Genomic DNA, 11,332 nt, shown 5'->3' on the forward strand with positions numbered 1-11,332 from the left:
CTCACTGCTACAGGCCTTCTCAGAGCCTTGAATGTGGTTACACGCACTGCCTATCCCAGAGGAGAGAGGGCACTTGGGGTATTTCCCACACTGACTGGCTCACAGAACACCCCCTTCTCTCTCTCCATCATGGGAAGTTAGTGTTTTGTAAAAAATATGTTCAGAAACGATGGAGAAGGGGGTCTCCGACCTCTGACCAGGTGAGTGCTCCGCAGACACATGCTGTGTGATTCTGAGCAGGTCACTTCACCTCTCTGAGCTAGTTTGCTCCCAGCTAATATACTGAAATCCTTCCGCAGGCCCCGGCCCCGAGTCTAGGGAGCGGTTTCTGAAGATTGTGCCCGCGCAGGGCTGGCGTGTGGCCTCGCGAAGCAGGAAGTCCTGAGCCAAAGCCAAGCCAGCAGCCAGGTCTGGGGAACTTGGGGAGGAAAGGGGATGTGGCAGGAGATGAGGCAAGGCCAGCTCAGGCGCAGCGGGCTCTGTGTCACCTCCTTGTGACTGTCCCCCAGCACGCCTCTCCCTGCCCCCAGGGAGGCCGCCCAGGCCTGAGTTTCTGCCCCTCATGAACTTCTGCCTGAGGCTCTGGGAGACACCACATCGGCAGGGTGGGGTGGTGGGTGGCCCTCGGGGGAGGGCAGGCGCGGCCCCCACTTTTTAGACCCAAAGCCAAGCCTACAGGCATCGCCCAGGGAGACGTGTGTGCGCAGCAGGGCTGCTGTGGGCTGACAGCCAGAGGGGCCCCAGCAGAGTCCGCCCGGGAGGCCAGGCCACCTCTTGTGGCCCCAGTGAAGGACCCGTCGCGGGGAGGGGTCCACAGGGCGTGGCCCGGCCCGGACAGCAGGATTCAGGACAGAGGCGGAGCGGCGGGCAGAGCTCTTTTATTGGGCCGCGGGCGAGGGGCGGGGCCGCGGGGCGGGGCCTCAGCGGTACAGGTAGTCGGCCTGGATGTTGGCGGCGATCTCGGCCTCCCACTTGTCCCCGTTGTTGAGCAGCTTCTCCTTGTTGTACAGCAGCTCCTCGTGCGTCTCCGTGGAGAACTCGAAGTTGGGGCCCTGCGGGCGCGGGCCGCCGTTAGGCCTCCCTGGCGCCTGTGCCCCGGCCTCGCCCAACCCTGGGCCCACTCACCTCGACGATGGCGTCCACGGGGCAAGCCTCCTGGCAGAAGCCGCAGTAGATGCACTTGGTCATGTCGATGTCGTAGCGCGTGGTGCGGCGGCTGCCGTCGGCCCGCGGCTCGGCCTCGATGGTGATGGCCTGGGAGGGGGGCACGGGCACCCCTTACCGCCCCTTCCTGCCCTGTGTCTGCCCTGTCCCGGGGGTGGGGGTCACCCTGGGGACATGGAACAGACCCTGCCACCCACTCTCAGCCCGATGTGCCTTCCCTGCGGCCTCTCCCACGAGCCCCCCTCACACTGCCCTAGCCCGTGCCCTGCCATTTTTGTTTGCTAATTGCTACCGCCTCCTGCCAGAGGGGAGGGCTGTCGCCTGCTCCGTTCTCTGCAGCACCTGCAACCCAGAGGGGGTCTCAGGACCAGCCCAACTGCTGTTGGTAGTAAGTCAACCCCCCCATTAATGTTGACTTATGCCCCTTTAAGGGATGAGAAAATGGAGGCTCAGAGAAGTTGAGGGGCTTCCCAAAGCCACACAGCACGTGAGAGTCAAAGCCCAGACCCGAAGATACGTCCTTAACCCTCAGCTCCTGGGCACGGCTTTGGGCCAGCAGGGAAAAGGCCTGGGACCTCCCACAGCCAGAAGGACCTTCAAAGGGCCTCACGTGTCCCCAGGAGTGTAATGCCCACCATTCAGTGGGACCCTAGGCTGGTAGCCTGGTTTCTTTGTGCCTCAGTTTCCTCATCTATAAAAATGGGAACGATCACCTCTGCATCCTAGAGTTGATTTAAAGATAAGCCATGAGCGGGAACAAGGCCTGATCCGTGCTCACTGCGTGGTGACTGTCACCACCACCGCCGCTTGGGGACACCGCTCTGTGTGCCGGGGTGCTGGGTCAGAGACATCAAGGCCACCGTGCAGCCTGGAGCAGCCTCGGCGGGGAGCGGGATCACTGTGTGGCGGTGCGTGTCCACAGTGCCCACCGGGTCCCCTGCCGGGCACACCCCTGGGTCCGGCCAACAGCCTCGGCTGGCTCCTTCTGTTTCTACACCATCAGCCCTGACCCTGGGTACTCCACATGGGACCCTCCAACAGAACCTGGAGCCGGTGGCTCCCAGGAGCAGCCACCAGAAGCAAGGAGGGCCTCGGCGTGGCACCCGTGTCCTTGGGGCTGGCCCTGCGACAGGCACACGTGCACAGCCCCTAAAACCGCTGTTGTGTTCAGGGCAGAAGTGGAGCCCTTCCAGGGCCACCCTGGGGCTCCCGAGCCCAGGCCCCTGAGCGGCCCCCAAGTGCAGGACCCACGTGCACCACGTGGCTCAGGGCCGCGAGCCCGCCTCTGGTGGCGCTGAGGCTGAACTGGTCTGGCGGCAAGGCTGAGGGGCGGGGGTCTCAGCGCACGCCCAGCACGGGGACCGGGTCCGGGGCTCACCTGCGCGGGGCAGACGGCCTCACACAGCTTGCAAGCGATACAGCGCTCCTCTCCGGACGGGTAGCGGCGCAGCGCGTGTTCCCCCCGAAAGCGCGGGCTCAGCGGGCCCTTCTCGAATGGGTAGTTGATGGTGGCCGGCTCCCGGAACAGGTAGCTCAGGGTCATGCCCAGGCCTGTGGGCAGCATGGGTGTGGTGGTGGGTGGGGGGCCCTCCTCGCTAACAATCTGTGCCCCCTTCCCCAGGGCCCACCTCGGATGAGCTCAGTCCACAGCAGGGTCTGAGCCGCCCGGTCGGTGACTGACTTCATGTCCATCGAGGGCTCCTGCATGTTCACAAACTCTGCAGGGGAGGGAGGCAGAGGGGCCGTCATGACGGGGCTCCTCACAGCCGCACGTGCCCAAGTCCCCTAGGAACCCGACTCAAGGAGAAAAGGCCTGGTCATGGGGCACCTGGGGGCTCAGTCGGTTAGGCATCCAACTCCAGCTCAGGTCACAGTCTCGCAATTTGTGGGTTCGAGCCCCGTGTGGGGCTCTGTGCTGCCAGCTCGGAGCCTGGAGCCTGCTTGAGATTCCGTGTCTCCCTCTCCTGCCCCTCCCCCACTCCAGCTGTTTCTCTCTCTCAAAAAATAAACAAACATTAAAAAAAACTATTTTAAAAAGAAAAGAGGGGCACCTGCGTGGCTCAGTCGGGTAAGCATCCGACTTCAGCTCAGGTCATGATCTTGCAGTTTGTGAGTTCGAGCCCTATGTCTGGCTCTATGCTGACAGCTCAGAGCCTGGAGCGTACTTTGGATTCTGTGTCTCCCTCTCTCTCTCACTGGCCCTCTCTCACTCTCTCATTCTCTCAAAAATAAATAAACATTAAAAAAAATTTTTTTAATTAAAAAATGTAAAAGAAAAGACCCGGTCTTCCTTCTAGCTGGACTCCAACCCCCCCCCCCCCCCGCCCCCAGGGGCTTGTTTGCTCACCAAAACTGCCTGCCTCAGCAAGCACCCAGAGGCCTGCCCCAGGCTCTGGGCAATCCTTGCCTGCCTCTCCCGGTGTCTGGGCAGCCATCTGAACCCAGGAGCTGAAGGGGACTGAAGGGACTTGGGTGGTGGGGTCCTGCTGAAGAGGGTAGTCACCCAAGGCTCACACCGGCAGCTCCCCGCCCCGTCCCACGCAGGGTAGCTGAGATCCCCCTGTGCAGCCACAGGGAGGGCTCCCCACCCCCCTAACTCAGACCCTGTCCCCATGAATCATTCCATCCTGATCACCATTACAGAGTGGAAACGGAGGCTCAGAGTAGGGGAGGCTCTGGCAAAGCGAGGACTAGAACCCAGGCCCCTCCCCTGCCGTTGGCGCGTTCCGGATCAGGAACGAGGCTCAAAGTGCCCCCGGACTCACTGTAGGTCGCTGCCACTGTGCTGCTGTGGAGGCTCCGGCCACCAGGGTGCCCTGGAAGGACAGGGATGACGCTCTGCAGCGGCAGCCTCACAACGGGAGGCCAGGCTCCTCCACGCCCCAGGAAAGGCTCTCCTGTCCTACCTGCACGTGCGGCCCGAAGCAGCGCCGCTGGAGTCAGGCAGTGCATCTGTGGGCGTGAAAACGGAGGAAGGGGGGCAAGGGTGGGTCCCAGAGCTGTCCCCGCAGGAAGTCTGGCTCTGCGGGGGCCCTGACCCCAGTGCCGCGGTGTCGCCTGGTCTCCTATTCCCCCCATTCCTGTCAGAGGCACACAAGGCCTCCCTGTTCGCAGGGGTGGCCCCTCCCAGCCCCCAAACCCGACCCAGCTCTGCTACACTAAGATTTAGGGAGTATCTGTGGACCCAAGTTCTAGCTATCGCTCCTGCTAAGGAATCTTTAAATCCATCCCTCCTCTCTTCCCTGGCTGGTGCTCCTGCCTCCCATGTCCCCTACCCCTGTTCGTCCCCCCAACGCTGACCCAAATAACAGTGCCAGCAGCCACCAGCACTGACAGCTCACTGTGTCAGGTCACACAGTCATATGGTCCTTACAAGGACTCCTCGTGAAAGGCAGGGAAGGTAACGCTCTGCTTGTCCAAAGTTACACAATGGGAGGTCGGGGATGGGGGACAAGTTTGGAACCCCTGTACACCCCCAGTCCACCCCCGCTGGAAACCCTTTAAAGCCTTAACTAACCCTTGGGATCAAATTCCCTTCCCCAACATCAAGGTCCTTCTGGACGGGTCTCCTAGCCTGCCAGGTGACCTTGCGCGGGGGAGGTCACCCGGCGTGTTTTCTCATCTGTGAAATGGAGGCCACGAGAACGAAGGGAGGTGAACATGCCCAGAGCCTGGCATTTAGCCGAAGCTCGAAAGTGCCCCTCCCGTGACCGGTGACTTCTCTCGGGCCCATCTCTTAGGACCGCTGACTCCAGTGCCAGGCGCCCGGCCCGACATCTGCCCCGACCTTCGCCGTGACCTCTGACCCCACAGACGCGGGCGGGGCATGCGCCTTGCGGGTCACGGGTCCGCTGCTGCGCGCTGAAGGACACCAGAGCCGCGGGTCCTGAGCAGGCCGAGATGACGCCGGGCGCAGAGCCGGCGGGGCCAACGAGAGCACCGCACTGGCCCCGACGCCGCGCCGCCGAGACCCTGCTTCTAACAGCTGACCCCTGAACACCCACCTTGAAGCGCTGCCTCTCCTTCCCTCGCTGAGCTGCCAGTCCGCTGAGAGGCGGAGCCTACACTCCGAGGTGCTACCATTGGGCCGGCTGGTTTCACCTTTTCCGCGCTCATCTTGTAAGATGTGGTCTGATTGGCTAATGGTGCAGCCGAAGGAGGCGGGATCCAGAAGTATCTTTCCTTTGATTGGCCAGGGGAGAGCAGGCCCTTGAAGTTCCGTAGGGCGCCGCCATGTTGGATTGGAGCGGCCAATAAGCGAGCACTCGGGACCGCCGCAGGCGGGACATCCGGGGCGTGATTTAGGAAGTGGCTCCGGGTCGGACCCAGGTGCCCAGTGCTGGAGGCGGGCTGCTGGCCGCCCCGGCTTGATTGTGATAACGGTGCTGAGACTTGCGGCGGGCAGTGATTCCGCGGGAGCCGGGCCTGCTCGGCGTTAAACCCTTACCCAGGAGCCCTGTGTGGAGCATTATACTCGCTTTACAGACGGGGAGATGAGGCACGGCCTGCAAAATGCAGCCGCCCGAATCCCACCTGCATCTGTGACTCGGGATCCTTGCCCCTCAACAGCCACCAAACCTATTTCCTGCCAGTGGACTGATTGTGTGGCAGAGGGTCCCCGGAGGTGCGGGCACCGAGAAGGCCCTTGGGACCGCCTCTGTGTTATGGGGGGAATGGGAGTAGGTCATGGAAGGCTTCTTGAATGATGTGATGTCCAGGCTGACCACGAGGAGGAGCGGGGCAGGCCGAGGGCAGAGCAGGAGTGCCCAGGGCGTGTGCAGAGGTCCTCTTGAAAAGGAGCACAGGCCAAGTGTGAGGGTACAGGGCCGTTGCGGAGCCCCCCCAAGGACTCTTGTGGGTCCTGACTTGCAATCCACTGAAGGGGCTCAGGCTGAGAGGTGGCATGGTCCAGTGAGCCTTGGGAAGATCCTCGGGTGTCCCGAGGTCGGCCCATGGGAGAAGGGAAGGTGATAGATGGCTCCAGGCCTGGTGGTCAGTGTGGATTGGCAGGTTCTACGCCATTGTACAACCATCAGGACTTTCTCAAGGATGGGACTTGGGAGGTGAGAAGGGGTCATTGAGCAGGGGGCCCCCACGGTCTAGTTTGGTTTGTGAGTGGATGAGGGACCCATTTCATGGCATCAGGGCCCAGGAGAGTGAGCAGGACAGGGAAGAGGGTGACTCCTATATGTGATATGGTGAGGGGAAGGCACCCAGGGCCAGCCACTCTGGGAACGGGACGAGACTATGCTCAGAACTCCCAAGATGCCTGATGGGAGACAGACTCACTCCACACAAAGGAGGAGACAAGATGCCTGGAGCCTGGGGTCAACAATTCATTTATTAAACTGCAAAATCTAATCCTCGTGACGATCTCCGGAGGTGCCAAGACATCACCTCCGCTGTGCAGATAGAAAAGAAAGACAACTCAGGGAGGGCAGGGATTTCTGCCCAGAGCCTGGGCCACTGCAGGTGCAGGTCTGCCGTGTGGCCTGGAAGATGTCAGGGCCCCCTCTACACCCTCCACAGGAGGGGGGTTGGCGCAGAGGCATCCCTGTCTGCCGGCCTCTCCCTAGGACACAGGTGGCTCGATGGGAGGAGGGAGAGGGCCGGCGACTGCCCTGTTTCCCATGCTCCCTCACAGTGGCCCCGTCCCAGCACGGGAGGCAGCCGAGGGAGGAGGCTGAGGGCTGGAAAAGAAGCCCCGGGAGGGAGGAGGGCAAGACCAGTCCGAGCTGTGGTCTTTTCCTCCTTGTGTGTGGAGCCCAGGCCACGTCTCTATGAGCCGCTGGTGGCAGGGGCAGCCGACTCACAGACGAGTGCCCGAGGTAGGCTCAGAGCAGGGTACAGCTGCAGCCACGGGTCTCCATGGCCATCAGCAGCATCCTCAGCTTGCGAGGTGAGTGTGGCGGGTAGCGGATGGAGTAGATCTTCTCCATCCCGGGGCGGCGCAGCAGGCAGGCGCGGTGGTGGGAGAAGGTGTCAAAAGAGAACTTGCCGTGGTAGTTGCCCATCCCGCTGGCGCCTGTGCGGTGGGGACACAGCAGTCAGCCCCGCCCTGGCCAGCCGGCGGGTGCCGGGCAGACGGGGTCCCTGCCAGTCCCGCGCAGTTTGACCGGGGAGGGTTCCCTCACTTCTGAGCCTCAGTTTCCCCTTCTGTGAAATAGGCTTAGCGCTGAGCCTGCACCAGCAGCACCTCAGTAAAGACCCCCAGGTGCTGGGGCAAGATGGGTAGACAGTGGTCAAGGGTGTGGATTCTGGAATGACTGCCTAGAGTCGAATCCCACCTTTGAATTTGTTGTCACCTTGGGTAACTGACTTGGCCTCAGTCTCCTTGTCTGTGACATCGGATGACTGTGGCACCCATTTCCTAGAGTTGTGGGAGTTGGGCGGGTGTTCAGACCCGTGGACAAAGTAAGGCCTGCGGTGTGTTGGGAGTCTGAAGTAGCAAGGTGGGGAGGCCGTCGAGGCCAGGCTTCGGCACTGCAAGGCCGGGAGACCCAGGATGGGTGGAGTGGGGGCATCGAGGGAGGGCTTCCTGGCGGGAGTGAGGTCTGAGGGAGGTACAATTTACCAGATGAAGGGGCAGGGCTCAGTGTGGGCAAGAGGGACCCAGGCGTGGGGACAACTCAGAGGGCCTTGGAGGTGGGTGGCCTGCGGCACGCAGGGACCTGGGCACGGCTCAGTGTGGCTGGGGCAGCAGGCAGGGGTATGGGGAGAGGAGGTCGGAGCAGGATCCCGCTGCCAGGCGGGGAAGAGCTGGGCCTCGGGAAGCAGTGAGTCAGGGCCTTGCTCAATCCTGGGGGAGTAGCCCACAGACAGACTGCCACACTTCCCTGGGGAGGAGGGGCTGGGATGGAGACAGGAGGCCAGGTGGGCTAGGTGGGGGCCCCAGGACGGGGGGTGGCACACAGCCACGGTGTCGGCCTCAGCCCGCCGTGTGGTCCTGTGGCACCGGCCACTCCCAGCAAGCGTCAACACCCACCTGGACAGCTTGCCAGGCCCTGCCAGTCACTTGCCCAGGTGCCCAGAGTAGACTGGTGCCGATGGCAGTGTCTGGCTGTTCCCTGAGGAGGAGGTGGGCTCAGAGAGGGGCCGTGGTTGCCCCAGGTCACACAGCGCAGTGGGCTTGCTTGGACCAGCCCTACAGTCTCCTGTCTCAGAGGCAATGGTAACAGGGGCTTCCGGGGCGGGAGAGCAGTACCCTCGAGGGCAGGCGGGGCTCTTGCGGCACCTACCCACTCCTCCAAAAGGCAGGCTGGCGAGGGTCAAGTGCATGAAGCCGTCATTCCCGCAGAAGCCCCCGCTGCTGGTCTGGGCCAGCAGCCGCTTGACCACCTGCAAGGGAAGCAGCGGTGAGGCCCGTGGCCGTCGGCTAGAGGCCACCGGGAGGGGCGTGGCCACCGCGTGAGCTGCAGTGGGCGGGGTTGTGTTGCCGACTCTGAGCCCCCGACTCGGGACGTGTTTCCCTGACTCGGAACATGTTTCCCGAGCGTCTGCTGGAGTGGCACCCGTGCGGGGACCCAGCCTAGAGCCGAGAGGGAGGCAGGAAGCCCAGCGGTCGTCTGGGGACATGGAGAGTTCAGGGTGAAATGCCAGGTAGTCAGGGAGGCGTCCCTGAGGAGGGACGTGATGCACCTGCGGCATCTCAAGGGGGGAGGGGCCCCCCAAGCAGAGTGAGGGGCAGGTGCAGAGACCCAGGGACTGGCCTGAGTGCTGTGCGGCCCGGGGGGACACTGACTTGGGGTGGCAAAGCCAGATTGGTATTTTGAAAATGTTAACTTGGCCGCTCTCTAACCTGTAGGTGTATTTGAAGAGCTAGAGGGAAGATTAGTAAACAGCGGATAGTCGTTGCCGAAAGTGTGGCTCTATTTAGTTACAACACGTGACCCTGAACTGATGGCCCGTCTGGATGGTGGGTAGAGCGAACCCCCCCATCAGGGGCCAGAAATCACGTGGATGCCAGCAGCAACCGCGACAGAAGATGGGACAGGAGTGTCCTGGTGCCTCACGGGGGCGGCTGAGCCTCGTAGGTGTGACTCTGCGTCCGCAGGCAGTGCTGGGCATTCAGGAAAGCTTGAAAGTCACTATGCCAGACAACCCCTTTCCAGAAAACCGGGGTTGCATTTTCTCGAGTTAATCTTTTTATTTTATTTTTTATCTTATTTTATTTATTGAGAGAGAGCACATGTGAGTGAGCCAGGGGCAGAGAGAGAGAATCCCACGAGATGCAGAGAGGGAGAGAGAGTTTGGAACCCAGAGCAGGGCTCGAACTCAAACCGTGAGATCATGACTGAGTCACCTGGGTGCCCCCCTAAAGTTAGTCCTATCCAGATAAAGCAAGGCTCCTTCGAGAATGGCTGGTTCTAGGGCTGGGCAGGGGAGATACAGGATGAGCCAAAGCATCCTGTAGACCCTGAAAGGAAGGAAATGGCCCGAAGACAGAGGGTGGGCGGGTCTGAGGGACAGAGCAGCTCCCACTGCCCACAGCAGGACAACGTGGGCAAGGAAACGAATCAGGTGTCGCCTTGGAACCCAGAGGCTAGAGCAGAGGCCCGAGAGTCTGTGCTGTACAAAGAAGGGATTCCAGAGCCAAAGCTTTCTAACAGATTCCAGGTGATCTGTGCACGGATTCGCTTAATCACACCCCTCCTGCAGAACGTGGGCTAGACTTAGTGACTGTTCCCAAAAAAAGAGCAAGTTCTCTTGCTGGAGACCCTGGTGGACAGGACCTTGGCCAAGCGGTGAAGGTTAACCTCACCAGTGATGTGTGGGTCCTCTGGATCCCTGATAGGGTGTCGGAGGCCAGCCCTTGCCTCCGCGGTGATTGTTTCGTGAGCAACACCACAGGCCACAGGAAGTGGGGGCGATGTTCCGGACGCCTTGTCCGTACCTCCCCAACTGAGACATGGTCACAGGCCAGAAAACCCACGACAACTAAACGCAAAGTGGGACCCTAGCCTGGATCTTGGGGCTGAAAGGAAAACTGGCAAAATCCATATCAAATACGAAGTATAGTTAAAGGTAACGTAGCAGCTGCAGTTTCTTAGTTGGGACCAACATACGCGTCATTAAATGAGGGCAACTGGCTGCGGGGTAGAGTGCGGCTCCCTGGACTGGGTTTTACCTTCTGTAAACCTAAAACTACTCCAGAATAAAAGTTTATTGAAGAATGCACTGTCCAACCTACGAGGGAGCTGGTGGGAGCTGGGGGGGGGCACCCTGAGCTGAGGATGCCCCAGGCCCCCAGGCGGCCGGCAGGGGATGAGCAGGGGCCGTGGGGGAGGGCTCATTGTCCCGCCTGCCTGTGCGGTCCTTCACCCTCCCCTGGTCGGTCCACCCCATGCCACGTGTGCCTTCGATGAGCCAGGTACTGGAAGGGGACCATTGTCCACCAGCCCAGATGATGAGGGAGATGGAGCAGAGACACTGAAGCCGGGGTAGGGCCCCGGGGACTGTCCACTAAAGGCCCAGGAGACAGTGGCTGAGATGGGAGGGAGAGGAGGCGCGGCTGCCCCAGGGAGAAAGGACAGTGACAGCGCCAAGAGTGCCACCATCCCAGAACTCCCGTGATGTCCCAGAGAAACAGGACCCCTCACCCTCCCTCCAGGCCCCTTGGTCCACTCCAGTCCTAGAGCCACCTGCCTCTGCTGTCACCACCCACCACCCCCGCTGGCCTCTGCCCAGCCCCGCCCGGGCCCCCACCTGTTTGTTGTTGGAGAAGGCATACAGGGCCAGGGGCTTCTCCCGACGGTTGATGAAGTCGATGGCCTCGTCCAGGCCCCTCACGTTCACGATGGGCAGGATGGGTCCGAAGATCTCCTCCTGCATCACTGGCTCCGTCTCCTCCACGTCCACCAGCACCGTGGGGGCTGCGGGCACAGGGGGAGGCTCAGCCCTGGGGAGGGGGCCTCGGGCAGGGCTCGGGGACCCTCTGGGCCAGACGGTGTCCCCACAGCCCCCAGGAAGGACGGCGAGGGGTTCTCCAGGCTGGCCGGGGCTAAGGTGGGGTGCCAGCTTCTCTGAACGGTCTTCCCGGAGCCGGGGTCCAGGCTGGGGCCTCGCGGCCCAGACCCGCGGCCCAGACTCAGGGTCCAGGCTGGGCTCGGCCAGTGCAGCCGTGGGGCCTCGCAGCCCAGACTCGGGGCCCAGACTCGTGGCCCAGACT

The 11,332-nt window shown here is 61.9% G+C and overlaps 2 protein-coding genes across 3 annotated transcripts in view; both read right to left on the reverse strand.

Moving 5' to 3' along the window:
* Positions 1-862: 862 nt before the first annotated feature.
* On the reverse strand, positions 863-5,233 carry NDUFS8 (NADH:ubiquinone oxidoreductase core subunit S8). 2 transcript variants are annotated; one of them, XM_029957055.1, is made up of 7 exons: positions 5,169-5,233; positions 4,071-4,116; positions 3,930-3,980; positions 2,793-2,882; positions 2,543-2,715; positions 1,126-1,254; positions 863-1,052 (listed from the first exon to the last, which is right to left on the reverse strand). In XM_029957055.1, exons 2-7 carry the CDS (start codon positions 4,114-4,116, stop codon positions 921-923), a joined length of 621 nt encoding a protein of 206 aa, XP_029812915.1. In that variant the 5' UTR covers positions 5,169-5,233; the 3' UTR covers positions 863-920. The 2 variants fall into 2 exon arrangements, with proteins under 2 accessions (XP_029812915.1, XP_029812916.1); XM_029957056.1 differs by lacking the exon at positions 5,169-5,233 and adding an exon at positions 4,829-4,912.
* Positions 5,234-6,484: 1,251 nt separating this feature from the next.
* The window catches only part of ALDH3B1 (aldehyde dehydrogenase 3 family member B1), an 8,288-nt gene continuing 3,440 nt past the window's right edge, over positions 6,485-11,332 (reverse strand). The window contains exons 6-8 of the mRNA XM_029957054.1: positions 10,870-11,036; positions 8,403-8,502; positions 6,485-7,189 (exon numbers count right to left, since the gene is read on the reverse strand). Coding sequence (XP_029812914.1) covers positions 6,999-7,189; positions 8,403-8,502; positions 10,870-11,036 — 458 coding nt within the window. The 3' untranslated portion in view covers positions 6,485-6,998. The remainder of the gene's footprint in view (positions 7,190-8,402; positions 8,503-10,869; positions 11,037-11,332) is intronic.

This window comes from Suricata suricatta, chromosome 11, assembly GCF_006229205.1.
Source record: "Suricata suricatta isolate VVHF042 chromosome 11, meerkat_22Aug2017_6uvM2_HiC, whole genome shotgun sequence".
In the NCBI taxonomy this organism is placed as follows: domain Eukaryota; kingdom Metazoa; phylum Chordata; class Mammalia; order Carnivora; family Herpestidae; genus Suricata; species Suricata suricatta.